General features: G+C 57.2%; 1 protein-coding gene across 1 annotated transcript in view; it reads right to left on the minus strand.

The window, feature by feature from the left end:
• NIBAN2 (niban apoptosis regulator 2) overlaps nt 1-14,612 on the minus strand; it is a 51,759-nt gene that overhangs the window by 19,858 nt on the left and 17,289 nt on the right. Inside the window, exon 2 of the mRNA XM_045883177.3 lies at nt 205-335. Within this exon, the coding sequence (XP_045739133.1) occupies nt 205-335 (131 nt within the window). The remainder of the gene's footprint in view (nt 1-204; nt 336-14,612) is intronic.

A 14,612-nucleotide genomic window follows, 5' to 3' on the forward strand; every position in this document is an offset into this window, starting at 1 on the left:
GGGGAGTCTGCTTCTCCCTCTTGCTCAGCCCTCCTCCTGCCCCCACCCCTGCTCGTTCGCTCGCTCTTGTGCTCTCTAATAAATAAATAAAATCTTAAAAAAAGAAAAAAGACGCTGGGTGGGGCCCCTAGAGACCATCCAGGCAACAATGGTAAATTGAGGCCGTGCGGGAGCCCGCCCTGCACCCGGCCCAGCCCCTCTCACCTTGCGCCAGAGCAGCTGGGCCTGCGGCAGCCCCGTGCCCTCGATCTCGTGGCGCATGCTGTTGAAGAGAACCACGCCATACTGGTCCTCATAAAAACGGCCGAACTCCGTCAGGATCTTCCCGGTTTTCTCTGAAAGGGAAGAAGAAACAGGGCTGTGAGGTCGCCACGGTTCCCTGCGAGCAGCTGCCCTGCCCCAGGGGCATCAGCCAAGCTCCGTAATTCCTGTTTGCGAAGCTGTGGGCTCCGGTGCTCTGCCTTCACCGGCCTCGCGTTCCTGGCCAGAGTGGTGCATTCCCTGCACACAGTGGGTGGACTTTCGCACAGGAAAACCAGCAACGACGGAGACAGAGAAAATCACCAGAAAGAAAACACGAGACACCAACAGACAAGTGAAAAGACGCCGAGCCTCCCAGCCACCCAGCAGCTGCAGGCAGACCAGTCAGGGTGTGGGGGAACAGACCCCTCAACTCGGAGCCCTGGGTGCTGGAAGTCGGGAAGGCCTTGAGGGCGTACAATTTTAAGGGTTCCCGTAGGGCCCCGGATGCCGCGCTCACTCCTCCAGGAATTACCACCGCTCGCCTCCCGGAGGAGCAGGTGTATGTATTCACCCAGCCAATCAGCAGACACGAGCCAGATGCGCATGCGTGGATGCTGATTCCGCCCATCCCAGGCGCACCTGGGCCGGGGGTGCGGGAACCTACAGGTACCACCAGGGGGAAGGTGCCCACACGGCCAGGTGAAGAAAAGCGAGTTACAGAACCGCGTGCGGAATATTACCTCATTTAAAATCACTCCTATTTGTGCCTATAAATTATTTACGCTTGGAGACGGAGGAAAAGGTCCCGGAAGGCAGCCCTCCCCAACTGTTCTGGGTGGGACCCCTGGATGTGGGAATGGCAGGGCCGAGTGAATTGCATTTTCTGCTTTATTCACTTTCACAGCATTTGAATTATTTTACAACCGTGATTCCTTCCACAATAAAAAAAAATAAATAAACATTCTAAAATTAACTCCTCTACCAAGTTAGCCACCTTTTTGCCTCCACTGGCCATTTGCTTCTCTGTTGCCAAAGCCGTTTCTGAGCAGAGAAGGTGATTCTTGTGGCCTCCAGGGCTCGCCCAGCACACATCAGACGCTCAGGACCAGCACTGCCGGGGCTTCCCTAATAACAGATGAAACTGAGGCCCATGACAAGGAGGCCCTGTCCTTGGGAGAGATTTCCCAATCCCAAGAAGCTGTCGCTCGAGTCCTGACTTTGGGGTGGTGCCAGCTCACTCCGAGGCTCCCCTCTCTGGGCCTCGGTTCCCTGCCCACTAAGACTAGAGTCCATGGTGGACAGGCCCTGCCACCTCTGCCAGTCTTGGACTCCAGGTTTGAAGACCTGGCCCTTTCTCAAAGAAGGGGCTGATGAGACACCTCCTACGGCTGGTCTCTGCTTCTCAAGAGCACCCAGCTAGGACAGCATTTCATTTAATCCTCTCACAAGCCCTGTGGTGTAGGGCTGGTGTTATTCCCATTTTAGAGAAGACCCAGAAGCGCTGAGACCCAGAGAGGTTAAGTCACTGGCTCAAAGTCACATAGCCAGTGGGTGGTGGAGCTGGGATGCAGTCCAAGGGCCCCACTATGAGGTGGTGGCCAGGGAGGAGGGCTGAAAGCATGTGGCCACATGCCCACCCAGGGTCTCAGGCAAGCTCACTCCCTCTACTCCCTCTGGAAGAACTCGGCCCAAGGACCCCTCTCCACAGACCCTGCCTGTGGTCCCCTTTCCTGGAATGAGGTCATGGCTGTCCAGATTCCAATCTGGGGAGAACAAATGAGGAATTTGCTTTGAATGCCTATTTTTTAAAAACCATAAACAACCAGAACTCTCTCAAAGACCACGGGAATTGTTTTGAAAAAATGATGAGGCAGAACTGAGAGGGTTGGGGGGAGCAGGCAAGAAGGGGTAATGAACTGGAGCCAAAGAGAAAAAATGGGATCATAGGTGACAATAATACTGATAAATCACATCATCATCACCATCATCGTAGCTACTACCACTTAGCGTTAACCTGAGCCAGTGGGCGGGCAAGTTCTGCATGCAGGATCCCAAAGAATCTTCATGAAATCCTTAGGGAGTCAGTGCTATTGTCTTCCCATTTTAGGGACGAGGTGGCTTGCAGACCCAGGACTGGAGAGACAGGGTCTCAGCCACCAGGCCAGGCAGCCTCAGCCCAGGGCTTTGTCCCGACTCTGCCCCCAGCAGCCAGACACCCAACAGATATTCTCCCCCCATGCAGGATCTCGAGGGTCCTTCAGCCACAGCTCTGGGAGGCCTGACCAGCCTCTGGTACGCCCAGCCTCGGAGCATGATTTCCAGAAGGGCCAGAATCTGCCCTGACCCTTGGGAAGTCAGGCCCAGAAGGAAGCTGCTGTCCTGGGTCAGAACTCGAACTCAAGTCTGTCTAAGCCATAGCATGCTCTCAGCAAAACCCAGATATTGCATCCAAGCAAGGGGTGGCTAGGTTTAGAAGGCCCCAGGGCTGGACTGGGGAGAAGGACGGAAAGGGCAAGGCAACATGCTATCATCCCATCAGGTGCACCAAGACCCGGGGCAGGGGGTGGTGGGTGGGCTGTAGGTTGGAGAGGAAGCTGGGGAGGCTGAGGAAGTGAAAACCAGAACAAGGTGATCCATTAGGAGCCAGAAGGCAAAGATGAGCTGATAGGCTTGGAGTATCTGGACTTCTTAAGAAGGGCCAGGTGGGGGAGGGGGCAAGCAGAAAATCCACTGTAGCCCTCTCAATGGGATGCGGACAAGTTATTGGAGTGAGACTGTGGGGCAAGGGTCTAGGAGTGGAGGGCACGAGCACTGGGGTGGGGGGGAGTCCCCAGGCAGAGGGTGGAGAGGGGAGAGGGTATGGGCTGAAACAGAAAATGGAATAGGAAAAGAGGTGGTGGCCTCAGGCACCCTGTACCCCCAAACAGACGGCAGCAGCCCTGGCCCCCACTTCACCCAACTGCAATTACAGGCATGCCTCGCTATCCAAACTCGAGAACTCTATAGATCTGGATCTGTTTTCCGATAAACCCTTTGCTACCTGAAATTCCAGAACCAAAGAGATCACAGAGTGGGGTCTCTCACTACCCAAACTTGCTCTTCCAATTCGGGAGTCTAAGGGATCGGGGGGCTAGTATCTAAGGATCGACTGCACACCATAGAGGGTTGCCCTGGCACCCCTTCTGCTCACCGCTGGATCCCCTCTGCTCCCCCCCGCCCATGTGGCCTGGTACAGGCAGGTGCTGAGCAAGGTGGGTGTCCACTTGCCAGTTACTAAGTGTCCCCTCTGCACCAGGCCCCAGAGGACTGGGGAAGCCACCAGGCCAGGGGTCGGTGTGACATCATTCCTCAAGGGATTAAGGACTGAAGGAGGGTGCCAGGCAGTGCCAGGAAACTGGGTGCGCTCAGGCCAAGTTTGGCCGAGGAAGGGCTAGAAAGGGAAGACTGGGGGGGCGGGGGGTGGGTAGAAGGAAGCAGGGCTGCAGGATGGCTTCTTGGCAAGGGCAGCACTGAGCACATTCTTGAGAGATGTCCTAAGACAGCTTGGAAGGAACTGCCTTGTGCTTGGTACAAAGGAAGTGCCACAGGAAGACAGAGGATGAGGACTCGAGGGCCTAGGATTGGGGGCTGGAAAGACCTCAGAGAGGCAGGCTGGGGAAGGGGGTGCAGTCCCCTCCTGGGATTTATAAAGGGCTCACAGGGGAGAAGCCCTGAACAGGGTCCCCAGCCAGACAGGCCGACGCTGCCGGAGAACCCGGACGGACACCACAGCCGTGCCCGCCCTGGATGCTCCTCTGGCCTGCTGAACTCTGGGGTCAGGGCCCGGGCAGTCCCCCTCCTGTAAGAATTGCTCAACACCCCATTTTTTCTTCTTGCCACCCTACAGTGGCTGTCTCCCAGGAGCTGCCCAGGGATTCTGGCAGTTCATATCCCCACTGCAGCATCCCTGCCTGGGTGTCTGTGACTGGTCCCACCAGGCCCCAGGGGCCCCTCTCTCCTCCACACCTGCCCATACCAGCTCTTCTGCCTCATTTCATGGCTTCTGAAGACACCACGTGCCATGGATTTAGGGCCACTGAGACCAAGGCTCACCACCCCAAAAGGCACTCTGAGACACAGAGTATGAGAGGCTCACCAGAGGTGACACATCCAGACTGAGGCTGTCGGGGTTCGACCCACAGACTGAAGACCCCCTCCCGCTCCTGGCTCTGACCATGGTCCACAGGGCCCCACAGGACATCCCTCCCACCGAGGACAGACAGGAAGCAGGCTGTGGCTCCATGCCCAGAGGCAGGGCCGACCCCTAGGGGGTCCCGGGCCCAGGAACGGCCGGGAGGTACAAAGACGCCGGCACGGAGCAGTCTGAGGCCATGTGCTGCCTCGCCCACCTTCCGCACCTTCTCATCCATCCTTCTTCCTGCACCGACTCAGCCTCGGGTGCTGCTCTAGGAGATGGCATGGGCTGGGGACAGAGGAAGCCTGCCCTCCAGCCCCCGGCTCCCAGCCTCTGGGTGCGCAGCGCAGGCTGGGGGGAAGGAGTTCCCGCTCTGCCAGCCCCCAGCCCAGCCCCACAGGCCACCTGGCCCGCTCAGAACCTCAGGTGGGGAAGGGAAGGGACGCTCCGATCCATCTGAGATTTAACTGCAAACCCCAGGAGGGTGGGCCTGGCACAAGCAGGTGCTGTAAGATGGGCAATGTGACGGCGGGATAGCTCGGAACTGCTGGGCTCAGGACCTCCCTAAATGTTCCTGTGATGTTACTATTAATCACAGTAGTGCTCAGCTTATCACAGCCATGATAAGTGACTGAAATTTTTATTAGCAGATATAATTTTTACAGCTTGAAAAAAATCAAGGAAAGACTTTTTTTTTTTAAACAACCAGGACAAGAATCACAAAATAATAATGACAATGATAGGTATGTCTTCAGCTGACAGGCCAGACAAATGGAGAGCCCACTAGGAGGAAGGAGGGGCTCAGGCAAAGGTAAGGGGGTGGGAAAGCCGGGCCAGGTGTGTGCAAGAAGGAACCCCCCCCGCTTCCCACCTGACCTTGGAGAGGCTCCCCTGGTGTAATCCTCAGCCTCTGCTAGTGCCCGGGATGCATCGCTGCCCAGCCGGCGCCCCTTTGCCAGCATATCCTGCAGAATTAGGTGGTAAGCTCACCCCACTCAGACTCAGGGCCCCATGCACATACTCGGGTTCTTCAAATGGCCCCAGAGCTGAATAAAACCCTCCACTTTACAGGTGTATAAGCCAATGCTTGGAAAGATTAATGGCTCAAGAAAAGTCACTTCACCTGTAGGTCAACAAAAACCTACTGAGCATCTCCATGGGGTTGTCATGGGAAGCACCCACCTGTGGGATCCTGATTCCCTCTTTAGCCCAAGAAGGCAGCCCGTGAATTCTGGGAGTGGACCTGAGTGTCCCAATCTGCACCCAGACACCACTGTGCTCTGGGACCTCAGGGGGCCGCTGCACCATCCCCAGGGCCTGCATCTCCACATCAAGTCTGCAGTATGAGGGTAGTGGGCTCCATCTGGCTCAGGACTTGGGGGCCAGTGTGAAGCATGTATGCACGCCCACACACACACACTCTCTCTCTCTCTCTCTCTCTCTCCCCCTCTCTCAGGGAGATTGTTTTGGAGTGAAGCCTTGCAGCCAGCTAATGCAATATGGGATCTTGCACCTGTATCTCTGTGGATCTTAGCATGACTCTGCCCCCAGATAACTGGAACCCTGTCTCCAAGGGCTGCATCTTTTGGGACTATCAAGAGTGACCCAGAGGCACCCCTTACCATCTGGGCCTCCTAACTCTGCCCCACCGAGTTTACTGGGTATGCCTAACACTAAAACCTTATGCATGTTCAACAGTCCACTGAACCCTAACAGATACTGCTACCCCACTTTACAGATAAGGAAACTGAGGCTCAGAGAGACCTGGTGACCTACTCAGAGACGCACAGCCCAGAAGGGGAAAGAGGCGGGTTTCAAAGCCTGTACGAAGCCCCCAACCCATAAAGCCTCCTCATCCAACAACCTCCCACATGGCACCACAATACAATTTCCAAAGCCCTGCCTTAAACTTTCTTTTGGGGTCTTTGCCTGGTCCCAAGAGGCAGGCAAAGCACACTTTACTATCCTCATTTTACAGATGAAGAAACTGAGGTTCAGAGAGGCAAAGTGACTTTCCCAAGGTCACACAATCGATGACTGTCAGAGCCAGGACTGAAGCCTGGAGTCTCCAGCCCCCATCTGGTGAGAGCTGGGAGGGAACCTTCAGGCCTACTGGATCCTTACCTGTCCCATCTTCTCTGGGCCTCAATTGTACTAACTGTAAAATGGGTGGGTGGGTCCCTGTTGGCTCAGCTGATTTAAAATCTCAATGATGATCTAATCAGTGTTGCCCTGGCCCCAGGAGCTGACCAGGATGCTGGCCTCAGCATCTCTTCTGAGCTGCTGGTGAGTCAGCTCTGAGTCGGAGCTGACCACAGGCCCCTCAGGCTGGACAGAAGGCCTGGGAGGGAAGTCGGGGCGGGGCGGGAGCAGGACTCAGCATCAACGCTACCTGGGTACAAGGCACCATCTCTACTGGGCACACGGGCTCTGGGTCCAAGTCCTGGCTCTGCCCCCTACTAGTTGTGTGGCCTTGGCCAAGGCCCTTTCTCTCTCTGAGCCTCTGTTTCCGCCTCTGCAAAACGGCACGACAGTATCTGCCTGATCAGGTTATAAGAAGATCAAGATCAATGAGCAAACGGGCATAAAGCACTTCACTCTGGCAAAGGGGCATGTTGCTAACGGGGGCTCCTATAAAGCGCCTATTGTCCGAGGTTCCTGTAATTCAAGGAGAGGCCCTTGAACCCCCCTGGCCCAGCTGAGCAACCCCTGGCCCGGCCCAGCCCCAGGACCAGCAACAACAGTAGCCAAGGCAACCGGAAGAACGTTAATCTCTGATTTTCCAAGCTGACAACATTAAGGGTCACGCTGCTTCCTGCACTCAGAAAGCAGGGGCTGGGCAAGACTGTGGAAGGCCCCAGGGTAGCCTGCAGTCCCCTGCAGACTCTCGGGGGCTGGGGGACTTGGCCCACTGTGCAGATGGCAAAAGTGAGGCTCACACCGGAGTAGGGGCTCGTGGAGCTGAGGACGAGAGAAAGGAGCACAGCGGTGCACCAGAGAGCCTCGAATGCCTTCTCGCGGCCCTACTAAAGCCCAGCACCTACCACGCCCAGGTCATGCCCCCCATCCGTGACTCGGCCCTGGGGCAGGTGGTGTCCGGACCGGTGGAACGTTTCAGACGAGGAGAGCCGGGATCCCTGCCAAGTCCAGCTGGGGAGCAGCAGACGCGGGACCTGAGCCCAGGCCCAGGACCCCCTCCACACTGACCGGGGAGCCCCGGGACGAAGAGGGCAATCTCCAGCGGAGATCGTGTCAGCCTCGTGCCAACCACGGGGGGCTTCATACTGGGCCCGGCCCTGGTTTGGCCCCAGCTGAGGGCAACGTGCCAGACCTGTTCCTGGCTCATCCGGTCCCTCCAGCAGGGCCCCAGGGCCACACCTCCCCCACTAGGCCCGGTCTGGTTTCAGAGCTGAAAGAGATTTGCCGACTGAAACCAGGCAGGCAGCACCCTGCAGGGCAGGGCCGGCCCAGAACCTGCCTACCTGGTTCCCAGAGCACTGGGGAGAAGGCCCGGAGTGGGGAGGGAGAGGAGGTAGCCAGGGACTCGAGTTTCCCCCGTGTCGCACAGTCGTCCAAAGTACCACCATCTCCATCATCCACCTAGGAGAGCAGAGGGAGTCTGCAGTCCAGAGAGGTGGCGACACTCTCCTAAGGTCACACAGCATGTCTCAACAGAGCTGGGTCGGCGTGCCAGGCCCGGGGCTCTTCTACTTGGCCGCCCTGCTATCACTATGAGCACATCCCGGCAGAACCTCCTCTATACCCAGCGGGGTGCTCCATGTTCCCACGTGTCATTTCACATGTCCCCGCTTTACAGAGGACGGCGCGGAGACTCAGAGAGGTTACGTCACTTGTCTGGAGACACACAGCTTGTCAATGACAGGAACCCAGAACAGCCCGAGTCTACCACAGAACCAGAGTGTGGACAAACCCACCTTACCCCCACCTGCCAGCCTCTGGGAGCAGAGGTTCCAGGCCACATGGGCCGTGTGGGTGGCCACTGTCAGAAAGGCTGACATGGCTCCCGCTCAGGACCTGTAATCGGGGGGAAGTTGGGAGGGGGTAATGACAGGCTCCGTTGGCCAGCAGAGGAGGGGGGCTGGCCGTGAGAAGAGCCTGTGAGAAGAGCCTGAACGAGCAGCTGGAACCCTGCAGGGCCAGAGTCAAGAGGGGGTTAAGTCAGCTAAATGCCCCCCTCCACCACCAGCCAGTCCTTGTTCAGAAGGGAGACTGGAGCCAGAGAGGGCAAGGGACCAGTCCAAGGTCACCCCACAAATAACCCTCGGAGTTTGCTCAGAATACCTGCACGGCATCAGCAGGTCCCTGGGACCCCACTCTAGGCCCAAGCAGATTCCCACCGCAGCCACGCCCTGTTCCCCAGGGCAAGGCCATCAGCGTGAGGTGGGCTTCCTAGCTGACTAGGGGCCGGTCAAGAGGCCAGGACAGCTGAGCCCGGACTCTGCCACTAATCACTGCCCCCCAGCCAAGCCATTCCCCTCCTAGGCCTGCCCCGCCTCCAAATTTCTACCCACTTTCCATTCCTGGCTCCTTCAGATCCTTCGCATATAGGAGACACAGGGATCTTTTTTTTTTTAAGATTTTATTTATTTGACAGAGAGAGACAGGGCGAAACAGGGAACACAAGAAGGGGGAGTGGGAGAGGGAGAAGCAGGCCTCCAGCGGAGCAGGGAGCCCGATGCGGGGCTTGATCCCAGGACCCTGGGATCATGACCTGAGCCAAGGGCAGACGTTTAATGACAGCCACCCAGGCGTCGTGAGACACAGGGATCTTTTGTTACAACTCTCTCCCTGAATCTTCTCTACCCAACAACCTTCCACGGCTCCCACTGCCTGTGGGACAAAGACTGAACCCCTTAGGATCCCCCCAGGCTCCTGCATGCTCTTCCTCGCAGTGGGGTCCTGCGCAGGCTGCTCCCCAGGCCAGGAACACTCCTTCCTCCTCCTCTAAGCCCATTTCTCAGCCGCCCACTGCACTGCACCTTCCCCTAGGATGCCCCCAGCTCAGTGAGTGCCCCCCCACTTACTTCCATAGCCCCCCACTGAACCCACAGTGGGTAAGGGCCCGTGCCCCGTCGGGACTCCCCCAGGCAGTACCCACCACATCTGGGACAGGGCCTGGCACGCAGTAGGAACCTCAGAGCGAGAAGCCAGAGGCAGCGAACTAGAGCCAGGGTCGCCCCACACACACCCCAAAGATCCCTCACCACAGAAACGGAGGCTTATGCCCAGCCCAGGGGCTGTGGCCGGGTCCCAGGAACGAGAGGATATGTACAACGCCGTCCCTCTTGCTCGGGAAGGTGACTGCCACCCATGAGGTTCCTTCCCCGCCGGCCTTAGGTGCCTTGAAGGGACCCTCCGCTGGTCACCCCTTCCCTGGGGCCGGTGATTAAGAAGGAAAAACCTGTCCCCATAAATACAGCAGCCCACAGCCTGCCAAGGCCCGATCGTGACAATCACCTGATGGCATACCAGCTCGTGCAAGGGACTCCATGGGGGAGAATAAAACGGCCTGGGGTGGGGGGTAGTCTGCTATCATTACCCCAGTGCACAGCGAGGGCAGCATGCGAGGGGCGGTGAAACAGCCTACGCAGCGCCGTAACACAGCTGGTCGGCACGACGCTGGCTGCTCCCTCCCAGGCTTTACTGCATTTGACCGTGAGCCCTGGCAGCAGCCCCAGGAGGTGGGTATGGCTATCACCCCCACTGAGGAACCAGAAGCTGTGAGGCCCAGTGACTTGTCCAAGGTCAGCCAGCTGTCAGGCAGAGGAGCCCGAATCCAAGCTGGGGCTTGAACCCAGGCTCCCCACACCGTGGGAACATACAGGACAGTCATGCGAAGTGCTTCGGGGAGGCTCTCGCTGGCCTCCAACGCCCCAGGAGACCAGGGACCTCACCCATCACCACCTTCTCGGCACCTGCCGCAGGGCCTGGCACACCGCGGCCCGCAGACGCCACCCTTAATCAGATCCAGGACCCGCCAGGTTCTGAGCCCCACTTCCTTCCCCAGGGCCCATCCTGGCCATTTCCTACCTACCGCAGGCCCCCACCTCCATGCTTTCACCTGCGCTATGCCCCACAGCAGGAACCCCTTCCCACCACCACCCCCCCTTGTCACAGGTCAAAGTCTTAGCCAGCCTTCAAGGCCCCACTCAAACATTTGCCCATTTGCGCATAATTATAATAATAATTGGGGCCTGAGCTAATGCCTGTAGCAATTAACCCGCCACCAGGCACAGAGGCATATGTTAACAATTATCATCAACATTACTGCATTTAGGGGCGCCTGGGTGGCTCAGTCGTTAAGCGTCTGCCTTCGGATCGGGTCATGGTCCCAGGGTCCTGGGACCGAGCCCCGCGTCGGGCTCCCTGCTCGGCGGGAAGCCTGCTTCTCCCTCTCCCACTCCCCCTGCTTGTGTTCCCTCTCTCTCTGTGTCTCTCTCTGTCAAATAAATAAATCTTTAAAAAAAAAAAATTACTGCATTTAACCCTCACCGAGTTGTTTTTTTTTTTTAAAGATTTTATTTATTTTTGAGAGAGAGAGCGTGCGCGCGAACGCGCACGTGAGTGGGGGAGAGGTGGAGGGGCAGAGGGAGAAGCAGACTCCCCGATGAGCAGGGAGCCCGATGCGGGACTCATCCTAGGACCCTGGGATCATGACCTGAGCCACCCAGGCGCCCACCCAGATTTATTCTTAAACCCATTTTATAGATGAGCCTCAAGGGAAGGTGAAGTGACTTGTCTAATGTCACACAGGTAAGAGTGTGTCCACTGCTCTATCCTGACACCTAGAAGTGTGCAGAAACAGAGCTCAGAAACATGTGTAGTCTCTCTGCCAGGACATTCCCCACCCACCTGGCAGCTGCCCTGCCCAGACGTGGCACCTGGTTCCCTTCTATATCCCCAGCATCCAGTGCGGCACTGGCTTTGGGAGAGAAGAGTGGGTTTCTCACCAAGGCAGGTGTGTTCTGGGGCCAAGCTTGAAGCAAGAAGCAAACCCTGAGCTCAGAACAGCCTCTCTGGGCCTCAGTTTCTTCATCTGTAAAATGGGCATAATATGTTTCCCCCACACACACACCTCACTGGTGACAAGGGGCCTCAGGAGATGCCAGCTTTGGTTGCTAATAGTCAAAGGGCTGGGTGAGCAATATAAAGCTATATTGCTGTTAACCTTTGGCACCAGTAGAACCTCTGCCCTGGAGTGTCCCCTTATTAATGACCAGTGACGTATGCTTACAATAGCATATGCACATGGGGAGGGCCCTCTGAGATGAAGTCCAAGCTCTCCATTGGACAGATGGGGAAACGAAGGCTGGGAGAATGGGGAAGGAGCAACACGAGGTCCCACAGTCCTGGCTGTGGCCCAGCTCCTCGTGAGAGCAGAGTGAAGAGAAAGAAGTCGAGGAGTTTCATGCCCAGAAAACTGGCTCTTGGGGTCTCCGGCCTGGAATGCTCTCTCATAGCTCCCCCTCTGCCTGGCCATCTCCTCTTCCTCCTCCCCAGGCTCGAACATCACCTCCTCGGAAGCCCCGACAGGTCCAGTGCCCGCAGCCTCCACCACCCACAGCCCCACTTCCCCTCACGACTGCAGCGGTGAAAGGCTCCTTCCCCCGGGCTCCCCAGACAGAGACCTCGTTCCCACCGTCTCCCCAGCCCCCCAGCTCGTGCCTGGCCCAGGTGGGTGCCCGATAAACACGTGCTGAGTGGGGAAGGCCACCCGCCCCCGGAGGGAAGGCCATCCATTTCAGGTGCCCAAATGGCCACCGGGGGTCCGGGAAAGAGGCCGAGGGGTGCAGAGGTTGGCTGGGGAGCCCCCCATCGCCAAGGCAGCTTTGGGGCCAAGCTGCCTTTAAAGCTCTTCTCAGTTGGCAAATATTTAACCAAGGCTCTGTGACCCAGGTCTGCTGGGGAAGAGCGTGCTTTGAGGCAGGAGGGCCTAAGGAGGCAGGTGGCTGAAGTGGAGCCCCAGGGAAACGCCAGAAAGAAAAAAAAAGGCCGACTGAAGACCCGCCCACTGGGGCCTGCCCTTTCCTTTATACCTCCTGCAGCTTGGTGGGAGGAAGTCGATTCCCATCTAGACACAAACAGGGAAACAAAAGCCCTCTCATCCCCTCAAGGCCCTCCCTCCCGGCCCACAGCCTACAGTTGGCGGCTTGTTCCGGGAGCCATGAACCCAAGAACACAGAGCCAAGATGCGGAGGGTGGGGAAGGGGTGCCAAGGTCCCCCGCGACCCCACCCCAGTCAGGGCAGGACCGGGCCTACCCACACCTACCCCGGGCTCACCGCAGGGGCCAGGCGCTGTGCCTGTCACGGAGGGCACCACCTCTACTCAGGGGAGCAGGCCGCAGGCTGGGCTCCCTGAGAGAGAGCCCGGCTCAGGAACCAGACAGATGCAGAACACCCAGCTCCGTGTTCCAGGGGCCTGGCCTCTGAGCCCTGGTATTCTCCTCTGTGCGCTGGGGTACTTCGCTGCTCTCTCTGACGGTCGTTGTCGTCAGGATGGGCAAAGAGGCAGCTGATCTAGGACAGTGATTTTGTAAGCACTAACCTCCAGCCCCCTCACATGCACTCACCCACTCCTGTGCACTTCTCAGCAACAACCTTCGCCTCCCTTCCCTTCTTTTCATCCCCGCCACACCCACTGGAGCCCTCCAAGCTGGGGCCCGGCCACCTGTCCAAACTGCCCCCAGGCCGCAGGGCAGCAAACGCACCACACCATCCCATCCCAGGTGTTCCCCAACACACGCCTGCTCTCAGCCCAACACGCAGAGCACCGAGGCTGGACTGAGGACACGGGGCGCTCTGCCATTGCACGCGCACTTTGGGAGGTGCCCACCACAGCCCTGGAGCCCTGTCCTCGGCCTGTCTGAGAACCCACCACTGACTTTCCCCTCTGTACCCAGACTGGAGTTGGACCTCGAGATGCCCAAGCAGATCTTCCTGACGGAGCCTCTTCCTCCATGACCACCCGGAAGCCAGCATCACCACCCAGGCCGTCCCCATCGGCCACCAAGAGGCAGGAGCTGAGGACAGGATCCAGCGTGAAATTCATGTCCTCCCATCAGCCAGCTCAGGGCCATCCGAAATGACTGCTGGGGGCAGAGCCAAAGTCAGGTGAGGGTATCAGGGGCTCTACTGTGCTAGCCAAGAAACGTTTCATGTTGCCCACATTTATCAACCACGAGGCAGAGGACATTCAGGAGGGAACTAGACAAACTCCCTGCTATCTAATGAGGGGGAAAGATTGTCAACAAAGCCTACAATGAGCATGGTAAGCCTCCAACTGGGAACAGCATGGGAAGTTACAGGAACCCAGAGGAGGGGCAGCTAACCCTGCTGGTGGGATCAGGGAGGACTTCCAGAAGGAAGTGGTGCACCGAAGCCATGAAAAGAGGCTAACTAGGTGAAGGAGGAGGGCCGGGTGGGGAGAGTGTGCCAAGCAGAAGACACAGGAAATGCATAAATTCAGATATTCGAGAAAGCATTAATCCATTCCACAAATATTTAGGAATACGTTCTATGTCAAGAAGAGCACTTTCACAGAACACTGTGGTGTCAAGGTTCCGGGATCAGATCTCAATTTAAATACTAACTCCACCGCTCACCAGCTGTAGGACTTTGGGCGTGTGACTAATACTCTCCGAGTATTAATATTAGTACTCTCCTCAGCTATAAAATGGGAGGACCAGCAGTACCCACCTGGCCAGGTTGTCCTATAGATTCAAAGAAATTAGGAAATCTACAGAGCCTGACCAAACAGGGTCCTGTATTATCAATAACAATGACTGCGAATGGAAATAAGTTCCATCTACCCAAGTGTTGATGGCCAGGAAATGAGTGTTCAGGTGGGTAGTGGGGTCTTTCACAAGCTCAGGGGTCCCATGGTGTGTCCACCTGTGCAAATGGCAGTGTTCTATAATGCGTCCCATGCCATGAAATGGGGGTCAGCAGAGGGGAAACAGAACAGCAGTTACTCGGTCCCTCAGGGGGCCACTCGGGATGGGAAGGTGACATGCTTGGGGTCCAATCTTTCTGGGCCCTCATCCCTCAGAGCTTAACTAATCAGAAAGGGGAAGTGGAGACAGAAACATCAATGAAGATTCTGAAGGCAAATACCCAACAAATCACACACCACTAAACCTCAGCCAACCACAGCCCCTCCACTCCGTGGCACTG

Source organism: Mirounga angustirostris, unplaced genomic scaffold (assembly GCF_029215605.1).
Source record: "Mirounga angustirostris isolate CCGP_5_RB_7025 unplaced genomic scaffold, mMirAng1.0.hap1 SCAF_15, whole genome shotgun sequence".
Lineage (NCBI taxonomy): Eukaryota > Metazoa > Chordata > Mammalia > Carnivora > Phocidae > Mirounga > Mirounga angustirostris.